Raw genomic sequence first — 13583 nt, forward strand, 5'->3', positions numbered from 1 at the left:
AGTGCAGTGCACAGGCTCTGCTGCTGTGTTGAGCCCTTCACCCCCACCCTCCATGAGGTTTTCCCAACAGGAATCTGGGACAGGAGCCCAAACCCACTCTGCTGACTGAGGTGGCAGTGCCCAACCTCTGCTCCCACTGCCTTTCCCAGAGCTGGGGTGGAAGGGGATGGGGTGGCTGCAGGAATCTGGGCCCTCCAAACTTTGCAATAGAGGATTTCCAGCCAAGAGCCACCTGCTTCCTTTTATTTCCAGTCTGGAGTGGTTTCATGTTGACATTGTCTCTGCAAAGACATTTTGCCAGTTTTTTTCTGCTTTAGAGCAAAAACCAGCTGCAGCACAGAGCAGGCAGAGGGTCCTCAAGTAGTAAAGGAATGTCAGAGGTGCCTGCATGGCTGGGTCCAGGGATTTTCCACGTGGGGTGATGGGAGCAAGGGATAAATAGAAGCATCCCCAAAAGAGGACAAACTCCCATTGCATTTAAACCACGGAGCTGAACCCCAGCAGAACAGTCCCCAGCTGCTTCTTGTCTGTGCTGAGAAATATCCAGCAGGCACTTGGGCTGATTCTCAGGGCTTTGGGCACAGCTCCACCACATCCATCTCCCTGGTTAAACCCGGGCCTCCAGCAGTGCTGGATCTGTTGGGTATCACCTGCTAATGAGGCCATCCATCTCTCCCAGGCCAGGGGAACCAGACTCACGTGGTTCTCAGTGGCTCTTTTGTGATTTTCATTATTTTTTAACCGATTTCTCTAAATCCACAAGTGCTGTTTTCAGTTTTCATCTTTAACGTGCCCATCCATCCCTCCTCTTATTTCCCCTTATTCAGAAACCACCACCTGCAGTTCTGGGGAGGGATCAGCCTCTCAGAACACCCAAATCACCCCCAAAATGCTGCCAGCCCCAGCCAGTCGTAGTGGCAGCACCTCTGTGGAGCAGCTGGATGCTGATGATCAGCCCCAGCCCCCCCAGCCCATCCATCAGGGCTGTTCTGGGGGGAAGCAGCTCTGTAAGGCTGCAGAGCCAACCTGTGCAGCCTTCAGGACAGAGATTTAATAATTCAGTGGGTTTTTTTCTCCCAAGCATCATTTATTAGCTCTTTACAGAGCTGTTTGCTGCTCAGTCAGAAACTAAAGCCAATATTCTTTGTGAGTGTGTGGCTCTAATGCTGTTAAACTTCACAAAACCTCATCAGCAGTGATTTGGCCCCAGGTATGAGCAACTGAGGAGGTAAACAGCAGCGTTTTCCTGCTGGCCTGTGGATCCTAGGAGCCTGGCAGGCTCTTGTTGCAGCAGATCCTGGCTCTTGGACGTGGTCACACTCCCCATGGAACCAGTGGCTTGTGCCAGACAATGAATGGTTTGGACACCCACCAAAACCTCCTCTGAGTCATCCTGAAACCTTAAAGTGCTGATCAGCATTGCTGGGGATGACAGGAAGCCCTGGGAACGAGGGAGGAAAGCTTTCACTTTGCTCTTTTTTTTTTATAATTACCTTTTATTGAATGAATTCTTTTGCTTGAGTGGATTCTGAGGTGGGAGTGCTGCTGAGTCCCACACACGGGGATGGCACCAGAAACGTTTCAGGCCAGAGCTCTCAATAAATCAGACTGAAATCATCAGCAGTTTCCTGCTCTCCAAACAGTCCTGCAAAAGACTATTTGCAGGGCTGGGATTAGCCACCAAGCCTGCCCTGGGAGGAGTGGCAGGAGCTGTGACACCTCCAGGTGTGGAGCTTGGCCATTCCCATGGAAACATGGGAGGGGACACGGCCGTGGTTCAGCGGCTCTGACACTAATGACATGATTAGCTGTGGTAAAAGTCAGGGCTGGGAGCAGCTACTTTGTTTCCAGGGTGACTGAAGTGCCATAAATGACCATGTCCAGTGGTGTTTCTATAGAGCTGCAGTCCTGGCAGGGTGGGACAGAGGGTCCTTTGTGGCCACCAAGCAGGACATGGACATGGCCAGAGGGTCCATTCTGCCCCCAGGCCGGCCAAGCTGAGACCACCCAGCCTCACCCAGACCAAAGGAGCAGTTAGTTTTATTTAAAAAGGAAAAAGTAATTTGGTTTATGTTTCAAAACTAACAAAAAAAAAATAATATAAGACTTCCAGGCTGGGATTCTTCTTCCTTGGCTGCCCACAGGTGTTGAGCACCCCTTGCTTTGTACGTTCACAGATTGGTTTTACCTAAACCACTTTCTCCCAGAGATATTCCTTAGTTTTTGTCCTAGAACCTGTTTTCTTGTTATGTTACTTAGAAACAATGTGGAACCAATCCCATTTCATTCAGGAAAGCACTTAAATGTACCCAGGGCTGTGTCTCAGTGAAAGAAGCACAGCACACCTGCCTGGATCACATCTTGGATAAAAACACTGGTGACGCTTTGTTTTTCCTGCAAAAAGAGTTGAGGAATTCATTCACTGGATACAAGTATTTCAAGGTCTAAATGATTGTTATGTTCCACAGCTGAGTGTTTGGGATGGAATTTTGGTTTAAATCAATTTTAAGGATGTGAAATGAGTTGTGGGTACTTTAACATGGGAAGGTCACAGCTTTTCTCCTGGTCTGGGGGTAAATCAGACATTCGAGGCTGGTGGTGAATCCTGATCTGTGCTTGGGCAATGCCATTCCCTGGGAACAGCCAGGGATAAGCAGGACAATATAAAGGGATCTATTCCAACATCCAGTTGGATCCTTGAGACAGAACCACGAGCTGCAATTCCAGCCCATTGTCTGGGAAATGTCAGGAGCTGAGGGAACGCTGGAGGAAGAAATTGTTGGCACGAATGGTGAGGGCACTGCAGGGTCTCATCATCTCGAGCTGGGAATTGTCCTTCTCCTGCTGCTCCATGGGGAAAACAGGAGGGCAGAGCCAGCCCTGGGCAGCTCCTGGGACGTGGAAATGCTGCTGGGTTTGTGTGTGCAGAAATCCAGGAACACATGGGCAGCACCCTGTCCCTGTCTGCCCCAGCAGCAAACCAGGAGGAGTGTGAATAAACTCCTGCCAACAACAGGAGGGGAGTATTTATAGGAAAATGAAATAGAGGACGGGGGAAAGGGGCTCCTGTTGGAGGGTGGGCTTGGGAAGGAGTGGGGCTGCATCATGGAGGGGTTTGCTGTTCCCATGAACCCAGACAGGAGGAAAATGAAACAAAAATGACATTAACCTGGGGATGTACAAGCACACAATGCCCGTAAACATCCATGATCTGCATCCAGTTCTCCAGAGGACTTATTTTTACTTTTATTTTGGAATCCTAGGCAGAGTAAGCAGCCTTCGAGTGTATTTATTACGGTCTTGAGTTGCTTTCCATGGTAACTAATTGTGATTTCCGAGGCACAGGTTCTGCAATGGCACAGGATGAAATGGAGCTGAATATGGAGGCAGCTGAGAAGAAGAAAATCACTTGCTTATGAAATGGTATTTAATGATGGGGATTGACGGAGCAGAAAGAATGGGGGTGGCAGGGACTAGAACACAAAGCAGCTCTCTCAGCTTCATGTATTTCCTCAGATTTTGAATTCCTCAGGAAAGCATCTGGTGAATATTTAAGGAAGGGAAACTCCCCTATATGTGCTGCCTTCTCAATCCCCCACTTCCCATTTTATTGAGGCAAACTCTCAAAAATCCAACTGTATTAAAGAAACCAGTCAGAAAATGAAATTATTATTAAATGGCGTTTGCTGGTTAAAATAATGGGAGGGCTTTTACAAAAATTTACCCATTGCACAGTGAAAAAGGGGTGAAAAAACCCTGTTTTGAGCAATGTTGGATAAAATTGAGGAAAAAATATTTCCCTGGTGTGCAGGGGTCTCGCTGCCCTCCCACACCCTGGGATGGCTCCGGTGCCCAAGGAAGAGCTGAGTGGAGCCAGGGAAAACACTGAGGGCCATTTTGAGCCAATTGGGAATTTCCAAGCTCTCACATGGGGTCAAAACCTCTGGAATGTTCCTGCTCCCCCTCTGTAAGACTCTGAGAGTCCATGGGATTCAACAGCTATGACACCTCCCACAGAGAAAGAGCAATATTGTCTTGTCCTCTTTAAATACTCTGAATTAATGAGCAGTAGTGCAAAACCCAGCCCATGAAAGAAAAAACAACAACAACAAAAAAACCCTAAAAATCCCAAACCCAGAAAATCCAAGTAAACAACCAGAATGTAACTGTGATGAGTGTGGTTATGTTGCTCAGCTAAAACTCACGGGTTTGTGGGAGTTTCTCTGACCTTGGCCCAACATCACCAGAAATCCCGGATAAATATGGGATCAGATTTGTGGGGATGTGCATGTGTAACTCCAATCCTTTCTCACTGAAGTATTAATTTTATTGACCCAGCAGACAGTGAGGTTTTTATTATATAAATATAGAGATGTAGGCACTTCAAATGTGAGTATTTGACACAAGCCTGGTGCCGAGGAGCACAGAGCCATTCCAAGGGATGGGAGATCCATGGTAACCCTTCTAGAACCTTCCCTGTGGGTCTGCCCGGCTGAATCTGAGCCTGTGCTGTATCCACCTGAGGAGCTGCAACCAAATTTTCATCTCTCTTGCAGTTACCACACTCCAGGTTGGCTTCCTGGAGAAACCTGCCTGCTCCAGCTGGAGCAATGAAGGGATTACAGGAAACCACAGGTTAAATAAAATGTTCTTTTAATGATCACCCCCCAGATACCCAAAGGCACCAGTCAACACCGTGGACTAATGACCTACAAATTGGTGGGATTCTTACACATTTGTAGCATTACAATATTTTTTTCCACAGCTTCAGATGGCACATTAAGAGGAATATTTCATCTGCAACAGCTTTGTCCTGAACGCCCTTCCATGTGACTATTTAATAGAAAAAGGATCAAACCAAAACGGAGCTCGCTGCCCTCCTTTCTCCAGGTATTTCTGCAGCTCATCTTGAATCCACACCTGAATAACTCCAAATTTATTTCCAATTTATCACTGTAACTCCTCTAACACCACCCAAATCCCCTCACAGATCCTCAGGCTACAGGTAACACACGGAGAGGCAACACCTCCACTGAGCACAATTTGCATTTCTTTTATCCATTGCAAAAACCTCTGTAATGTGTCGAGTATAAAGCTCACAAAATACATTTTAAAGGAACTACCATAAAGTATTTGCTTCAAATAGACCTTTTACAACAAAACACAAAATTCAAAGGACATTTTTTTTTTTTAAGGAAAGCACTTGAAACTGTAACACTTAGGTCCTGACAACATTAGATTAAGCTGTAAACCCTAAGAAGTTTTGTGATTAAATAAAATCAGCATTACAATTTCCAGGCATTATAGTCATTGAACAGATTGTAACAACGAGATATAATTATAATGCAAACATGAAGCTCAGGAGACTGGCACTGAGAAAACTCTCAATTCTTTGTAGATTTAGATCTGCACATGATAAAATCAGTAACAACTGGAGAAGAGGTTCCAATATTTCATCCTACACACTGATATCAGTGTTTTGCAATCAGCAGTCAATACATCATCCCCTTTTTAATATTACTTTACAGAGTCATTATGACCTTGAACAAAAAAAAACCCCTTCAGGTTAATTACTGCTGCCAGGTATCAATAGAACATCTGGAAGGAAATAATTAAAACCATCAGGTTTTGTTAATTGCCCCTGTAAGTGTAGATACATGAGATTTTATATATGTAAGGCTAAATAAATTACATATATATATATATATATATGCTTACATATACAAAATCACAACCTCAACCTTCAGAACGGAACTACCTCTAGGTAAGAAATATAAGAGCTTTTTCCATAAATTTAAAGGGTTTATTTATACCTGAGAGATTTTTGCATATTGATGTCTTTGTACCTTTGCCTGCAGGTGCTCCCCTAAGTCTTTCCTCTTTCCTGGGGTACAAAGCCCACTGCAGCCAGGTGGGTTCTTCCCACCAGCTCCATGGACTTCGGCTGAGCCCTTCCTTACCTAACCTGGATCAACAGAGAGGTGACAGAATTCAATATATATTTAAATAAAGTTCTGTACAAGTGCACAGGCTGGTTTATACAAATCCACAGCGAGTTCACCACTCCTGATACTTCCACAATATCTGATTTTAAAAGTATTTTAGTGCTTTACTCAAGGCATGTTTCTACTTGTTGTTAGAGAACACCTTAGTGAAGAATTTTTCTGGGTTTCGGATCACTGGCCATGCAAGACATGCTGAAAATGCTCCTTCCTTCCTGACCTGTTCCCTGCTTCTTGGGAAGATCAAACCATTTTCCACCCAGCAACCACGGACACCAGGAGTGGAGGAGTAATAAATCAATGTGGCAACACTACATTAAGGTCACAGGTCAGTGCAGATGGACTGAGACTTTCCAACAAATCTAAAGAGATTTGGAGCCCCCTTCCCCCTGAAATTTAAGGCATTTGGATGCCTGATTCCCACAGATTCCCCAGCCCAGCTCTCAGCTCCTCATCCCTGCAGATCCCAAGCAGTAGCAGGGACATGACCCATGTAAGGCTCTTACAGAATTTCACAGTGCTATTTAACATGGCAAACACCAAACAAAATGGAAAGGTTCCCTTTGTCATCCTGACAGTTCAATTAAAACAGAAATGAAAGGAATCCACCATGTCTCACTCCATTTTGCTCCTGACAGGGGGAATTCCCTAGAAGTGCTTTCATGCAAACATGGTGTTACCATAGCTGATTACAGAGCAATTAGAATTGATGGTTTTATTAATTATAGTTTAACTAATAGAAATATCTTAGTGGAAGTGGAATAAAGTGTGCTTTCAGACACCAAATTGGACATACCTGAAAAATCAGCAAAAGTAACAGTACTCTATTCATGAAAGACATCACAAAATGAATAAGATTCATCAGCAAACCCTTCTTATGTTGTAGAAATACCAAATTTTTGCACTGTATTTTACAGAAAAAAGTTGACTTTAGTGACGATGGTCTTTGAACAATTCTTTGTTCAAATGTACAGGAATAGAATGGGGGAAAGAGAAGCTACATTTCACTGGCAATCGGACTTCACAGACCTTAGAAAATTTAGAAATGTTTGATTCAAAACAGCACATTTATGGACTATATTTCTCCACAAAATAAATCAAACTCTTGTGCCCAAGTAGAAGACATTCCCAAGGCCTGACACCTGTTGTAAATGGATGCAATGCAGCCACTGCCCTGGAGCAGCAGGAGATGAGGATGAACAGTGACAGGGACAACACAGCGACACACAAAGTCGATGTAAGAAACTCTACATCTTGCATTTCCAGTTGGCTGTTCCCATTTTATACCCACACCCCTTCCAAACCTCCTTTTCCTGCTAGTATTTCTTGTTCCATATTCCTTTTCCTAAGTTTGGTTTTGCTGACCCCACCTGAGATCCTTCTGTCCCAAACCTGCTCATCCTGGAACAAACCCTCCGCCCGTCACTGCTACAAACACTCTGCAACCCCAGGGCATGTTTCCCTTTCCATGTTTCCCTTTCCATAATTTAGGAGCTCTCTGGCACCATTTCCAGCATTTCATGGAGCAACTGGCACAGGGAGGCACTTATGTGACATGTTTAAAACTTATCTTTGGTAAACACTCACACATACACACAAATGTATAATTCATGTTTAGCTTCCTGATCGTAAATCCTCGTTTGCTACTGGTGGATGTGTGCAGGTATCTAAACACAGACAGGACTTTACCAGTATAAAATAGTTTTTCAAATGCCACTGCCAAGGATTTTTTTTAATTTACCTAAAAATAGCGCCAGTCCTGGGCTTTTGGAGTTTTTTCCTGACTCTGTTGTGCATTAAAGCAGCTGTGATCAATAACAAATTAGTGATAGAAAGTGAGCCCATTCTGCTCAATTTTCACCTCCTTTTTCGTCCTCTTGCCTTGGTTTTCAAAACCAATTTAATCAGAGTAGTTGTGTGCCTCTTACAGCTTTTGTTATCTATGAGGCAGATCCTGGGCTCTGAGGCTGCCTGACGTGAGCAGCCAAATCTTTCCCTGGGATCAGTGGAAATTTCAGATACACAAAATGCTGAGTCTGCTCTTGGTGGGGGCATTTCCTGCTCATCAGTACAAACCAGTACTCTGGGGAGGGGAGTGACCCCGAGTCTCTGACTGACCTGAGGAATGATTAGCCACCAAGAGATGACCCAGCAATGCGTGTTTTCAAGGGTGCTGCAAATAAAAGTTGCTGGAACTGCATGAATAAAACCAAGGGATGATTGACTTCGACATACCCAGAGCACCGTCCTTTCTAACATCAGGCATTTCTACAGAGAGGTATTTCATTGGCTTCAGTTTTCATTGATACCATTTAAATTTTTCTTAAGAATTTTTTTTTTAGAACCCAGAACTTAGTGCATTTCATTTTTATAAAATTAGAATAATTTATATCCTTCTCTTTTCATTGCAAAAAAATACAGCCCAAACACACATCAAGGTATAAACACTTCACGAATGACAGACGCTTCACTTATTTCACCTGCTTAACGGTGAGTTAGACATTGACCAACCAAACAACTTTGGCAACTTGCACAAAAATATGTCCTTAACTCAAAAGTGCTGATAAAACTCGCTTTAATGAGGCCTTTATAAAGGAAAGAACTGGAAAGAGAGGAGCGGTGAGGGCTTGGAGGTTGGAGCGCTCCTACACCATCCCGCTCTGTAGCTGTATGTGGAAAGGGTACGGCTGGTAGAACACAGGGGGTTGCCCATGGGCAATGTAGTAGTTGCTGAAGTTTCTGTCACTGATATAGGGAGCAGGCTGATAGTAGCACGTGACGTTGGCCGCGTTGGGGATGATGTTCTGTTCTCCGAGCACTTTTAAAGCCAGGATTGTGATCATATTGAGGGTTTGCCTTCGCTCGTGCCCCATCAGGCAGACTGTGCTCTTGTTCACCACCCCACGCAGGGTCATCAAGTAGTCGTACTTGCTCTTCTCCTCCCCGATGAAGTGGTTGCGCAGGTAGGACTCGATTTTCCTCTGCTGCTCGGCAACGTCGGGAAAATCAATGAAGAACCTGGAGCACATGTAACGTTCCAGAGATTTAATTTCAGCCTCATCCGCCGGCTTAAAGTCACGGACCAGGAGGTTGCTGTACTTGAGGAGGCCGCCCCCCCTGATCTCCTCCGGGTTGCGGGTGGAGATCAGTTTGTATTTCAGGTGGTCCATGGCCTGGTTGAAGTCCCCGTACATGCTCTCGGCGATGACGGCGGGGTGGCAGTCCTGTGTCAGGGGCTGGTCTGAGGCTCTGTAGACGGCCAGGATGGAGTCCAGGATGATCTGGAAGGAGTCCACGCTGAACTCGAACTGCCGCCGCAGCGAGCTGACGAACTTCAGCTCCACGTTCTTGCCGCTGTTGTTGGACAGGGAGATGAGGCTCCAGCGGTCGTGGTCGGTGGAGACTTTGACCATCTTCTGCACGTAGGCATCTTTCATGGTCTGAGCCGTGATTTTTTGCTTGTTAACGCATTTTGGCAAGAAGTCCAATAGGCAATTGAGAACTGCTTCCTTAACCACCTGGAACTCGAGCTCACTGGGAAGTTCCACTCCAAAAATGATGTCCAGGTCCTTGTAACTGGTGCCATTGTGCTTCACCAGGATGTGACTGGCAGTGGAACCGTTCAGGCGGATGTCCCTGACATGGATCTGCTTCTCAATGAGCTGCTCCTTTACCATATGGATTATATCCTTCGGCTTTACCTCCAGGGTTGGAAAATTTCCTCTCCCATGAATAGGTATAGCCTCAGTCAAAACCTGATCCAGGATTTTAATCTGATCCCAGGTGAGATAACTGAATCTGTGGTCCAAGTCCTCAGTCATTGTGGTATTGGTTGGCTAAACAGGGAGAAAGAGGAATTAGAGACAAATGTTAGAACTTTCTGGAATACCAGAGAGGACATTTCACTTGGTTATACCAAACTTCCTCCCTCAGTGTAGTGACAGAGCTGTTCATTTTAGAGACACAACCCCAGTTAACAGTCTGAGTCAACCACTGCACTTGTCACAGGCTTTTAATTGAATTTTAATGTACTCAGGTTTTAATCCTGCTGAGAAGCCATCACGTTATTGTATAACCCATGACTCAAAGTAAATGCAGCAAACCATACAGACCCAATTTAAAACTACTCGAAGGTTAATAATACGAAGTACTTGGTGGTTCTAATGGAACTCCAAATAAATTTCACCATGAAGAGATAAAATAAGCAAAATGAGCAAATTTGTTCTTCCTGTCCTGCCTAGACATCTCCCTTGATCTTCAGTGACTTGAATACTTAAAAGTACTAAAAGACCAGAAGGTTTTTTGTGAAAACCAGGAATGTTGCAAACTGCTCCCTGTTCATCCAGCCATATGCCTTGGATGAACTTTGGTCTCTATGGATCATCTAAACACACTCATCCTTTAATATCACTTGTGGTTTAAGGACTGGATATCTGATAATTGTCAAGTTGTTTCCATGATGTTTCTATGGAAAATATTTCCCTTCTAAGCCATAAGCCATGTTTTACATTGATGTACCAATGCTGCAAGTTGTGGTTTGCAGATCTGGTGAGAAAACCCCTTCCAGTCTTGTGGAAAAAGGACCTCAAGAAAGAAGCACCTATAGAATACATGGGATATAAAGCTCAGCTTTGGGAATTCCTCAGTTTAAAATGATATCTTGAATTCATAGCATCACGTTTAACAAGGAGATGAGACACTCAGGTGGTGGCCAGGTGGCATCTGAAGGGTCTCAGTGAGGCACCAGCTGGGTGCAAGAAGTTGCTTTGGGAGTCTGCCAGCACCCAGAACCTGCTTCCGACACACCCCCGAGTGTTTCTGCAGCCAGATGGCTCAAACATATTCTTTCAGCCAAAGCTCAAGGATAAAAATAAAGTAAAATCATACTAAGAAACAACACTACTGAAAAGTCCCCACTGTTGTTTCTTAACCAGTGGTGACTCCATATGTACGTTGTCATACATTCCTCTTCCCTCGCCCTCAGATTCCACATTCTGGAATATTTTAGTAATCTCAAGTAACTTGTGAGCTGCCAAATGGCTTGGGAATATGGCACAGCTCTAGTTCACATACTTCTGCTGGAATTTCAGCTCCCATTAAGCTGATCAGGAGCACATGTAATTCCAAGCACTTTCCTGGCCTCATGACAAAGAATGGGACTAACCAGATGTTTGAAGCTGAAGGAATGTTTTAAAAGTTGGCTAAAGCAGGACTGAAGTTGGGAATTTAATTGACAGTGTGAAGGTCTTGGAATCAGTGCCACAGGTCTGGCACAGCCACGGAGCTCCTGGCATCATGTATATAGTGCATAATTCCACACCCATATCAGGTATGCTTTCAGGTGTATTCAGAAATATCCACATTTTTCCTGCAAGTATTTAGAGGACACAACATTTGAACTGAAAAGAAGAGAAATTGCCCTTCACAGTACTGCCAATTCTACATCTAATGATTTCACCATTGAATATTCATTAGAATTCCATGCTTACTCCTTTAAAACTATAGCTATGCATCCTTCAGAGCCTTTATGACAACTCAGTACAAGTCTATCCTAAAAACCAGCTTTTACAGAGAGCTACTGCTAATTGTGGAAGTGGGACAACCTTGGGTGGAGGCAAGTTGGAAGGAGAGGGTTTTGTTCAAATGTTTTTGCTGCCATGTGGTCACCTGAGTCATCCATACAATCACAGAATTAAGGTTGGAAAAGACTTCCAAGATCATCAACTCCAGCTTTTTACATGCCAGATTATGGTGGACCAGCCCAAATATTCCCGTAGCAAACTTAAAATTGTCAGAATTGTTGTCTAAGCAGTAGTTTTTATTATGGCATTTGTTTGATATTGCAAAACTTTGACCTTTCTGAGGCTGATGCTGTGACGTAAAAAAAACAAAAAGGGAGCAGAGAAGGGAGTGTTGAAATTCAACCCCTTTTAGCAGAGGGACCCTCTTCAAACACTTGGAAAGTCAGAAGATGGGCATATCTCTAAATAAGCTTAGAAATCCTTCCTTTATTACTACATGTTTTTAGGTATTTCAGATGTTATTGCAATATACTGAGGTTTGAAACTGAAAGGAGAAGGTAATGTCAGTAAATCTCTCTTTTGTGTTGAAGAGGCATCCCTCAAAATGTCATTTCTCTGAAGTGATTCCTGGAGAATCTGAGGAGGCTTTGGGAGCTCAGTCTCACCATTAATGTTTTATGATAAATATTAAAGAATTCTGTGCTGAAATAACACCTTCAACTCTGACAAGTGAGAAAAATGTACTAGGAAAAAAACCCAGGAATTCAGTTTTCAAAAATATAATTAATTTGCAGGTAAGACTAAATAAACAGTAGTAGTATTAGTATTTTTTATTATTTACTAACTTCCTACCAGTTTGCAAGCCAATACTTTAACCTTTCACTCTCCTAGAAGGATTTTATTTTGTTATTTTCTTCAATCTTCTCTGGCAAAAAGAACAATTTCCAGGCACTTTTCTAGTCACTAGGAACCTGATTTCTCAAAGCAGGGGCAAATTTACTTACTGAGGTGCTCAGGTTAATGCCAGGAGTCATTATTAATGTAATTATCCTCTGTTACAATACATCAGCAGCAACACTGAGGCTGTAATTAGTCAAAGTGTTGTGTAAAACAAGAGATCCTGGGATGAAGGGAAGGAAACTCCCTGCATGTGACCACAGCACCTGGATGAAGCGAAGCACAAATGAGTACTGAGCTGCTTAATGAGAAAAGAGGCTGGAAAATCACTTTATTCCTTGGAAACTGCTGCTGTTTGCAATGGAGGATGATCAATTTACACGGGAAGAGAGTGATAGGACAGCAGAATGGTTTTAAAGTAAAAGAAGGGAGGTTTCGATTAAATTAGAGAGAAATTCCTCCCTGAGAGGGTGCTGAGGGCCTGGCACAGATTCCAGAGAAGCTGTGGCTGCTCCTGGATCCCTGGAATTGTCCAAGGCCAGGCTGGACAGGGCTGGGAGCAACCTAGGATAGGGGAAGCAGATGATCTTTAAGGTCCCTTCCAACCAAGCCATCCTGGGATTCTGTGACCCCTGGATGCAGATCCATCTCACCTCATTGGCACCCCCAATCCCAGCTGTCCCTGCTGCACTCTGCCAAAGAATTCCCTTTGTGAAACTCCTTCCACACAAATACCCCAAAGCATCTCAGGTGCTCCACATTCAGGGTTTTCTTGTCCTAAAGTCTGCACGTGGGCAAATGGAAGCTGCACAAACATCACCACCATGGCAATGAAATTCAAAAGAGGGTGTTTTTTCCCACACTTCATCAATATTTTAATTTACTGAGATTCTCTCCTAGTGATTTTTCTGAAGTTTTTTTGCTTATGGATTTTAAAATGTTACCATAAACTGCAATAGACCCTGAATCCCATCTGACTTAAGATCTCTGCCAGAAAAAAGGATGAAGAAAAGCAGTTTTCAGGGTGTTTCCTTTTACATACACTGGCTAGAGAAGCACAGAATAAGATGGATCAGACCCAGTCAAGTCTTGTAATATATCATTCTTATTATAAGGTTAGAAAAATATTTCCCTGACTCAACTCCCAACTTGTCCTTGAGTG

General features: G+C 43.9%; 1 protein-coding gene across 1 annotated transcript; it reads right to left on the reverse strand.

Annotated features, from left to right (window-relative positions):
* Positions 1-8647: 8647 nt before the first annotated feature.
* TENT5D (terminal nucleotidyltransferase 5D) lies at positions 8648-9823 on the reverse strand. Its single transcript, XM_030967771.1, has one exon. It carries the CDS (start codon positions 9821-9823, stop codon positions 8648-8650), a length of 1176 nt encoding a protein of 391 aa, XP_030823631.1.
* Between the last annotated feature and the right edge of the window lie 3760 nt (positions 9824-13583).

This window comes from Camarhynchus parvulus, chromosome 4A, assembly GCF_901933205.1.
Source record: "Camarhynchus parvulus chromosome 4A, STF_HiC, whole genome shotgun sequence".
NCBI lineage: Eukaryota > Metazoa > Chordata > Aves > Passeriformes > Thraupidae > Camarhynchus > Camarhynchus parvulus.

Coding starts and splice junctions, on each gene's coding strand:
- TENT5D (XM_030967771.1), bottom strand. CDS start 9,823: ATGACTGAGGACTTGGACCACAGATTCAGTTATCTCACCTGGGATCAG.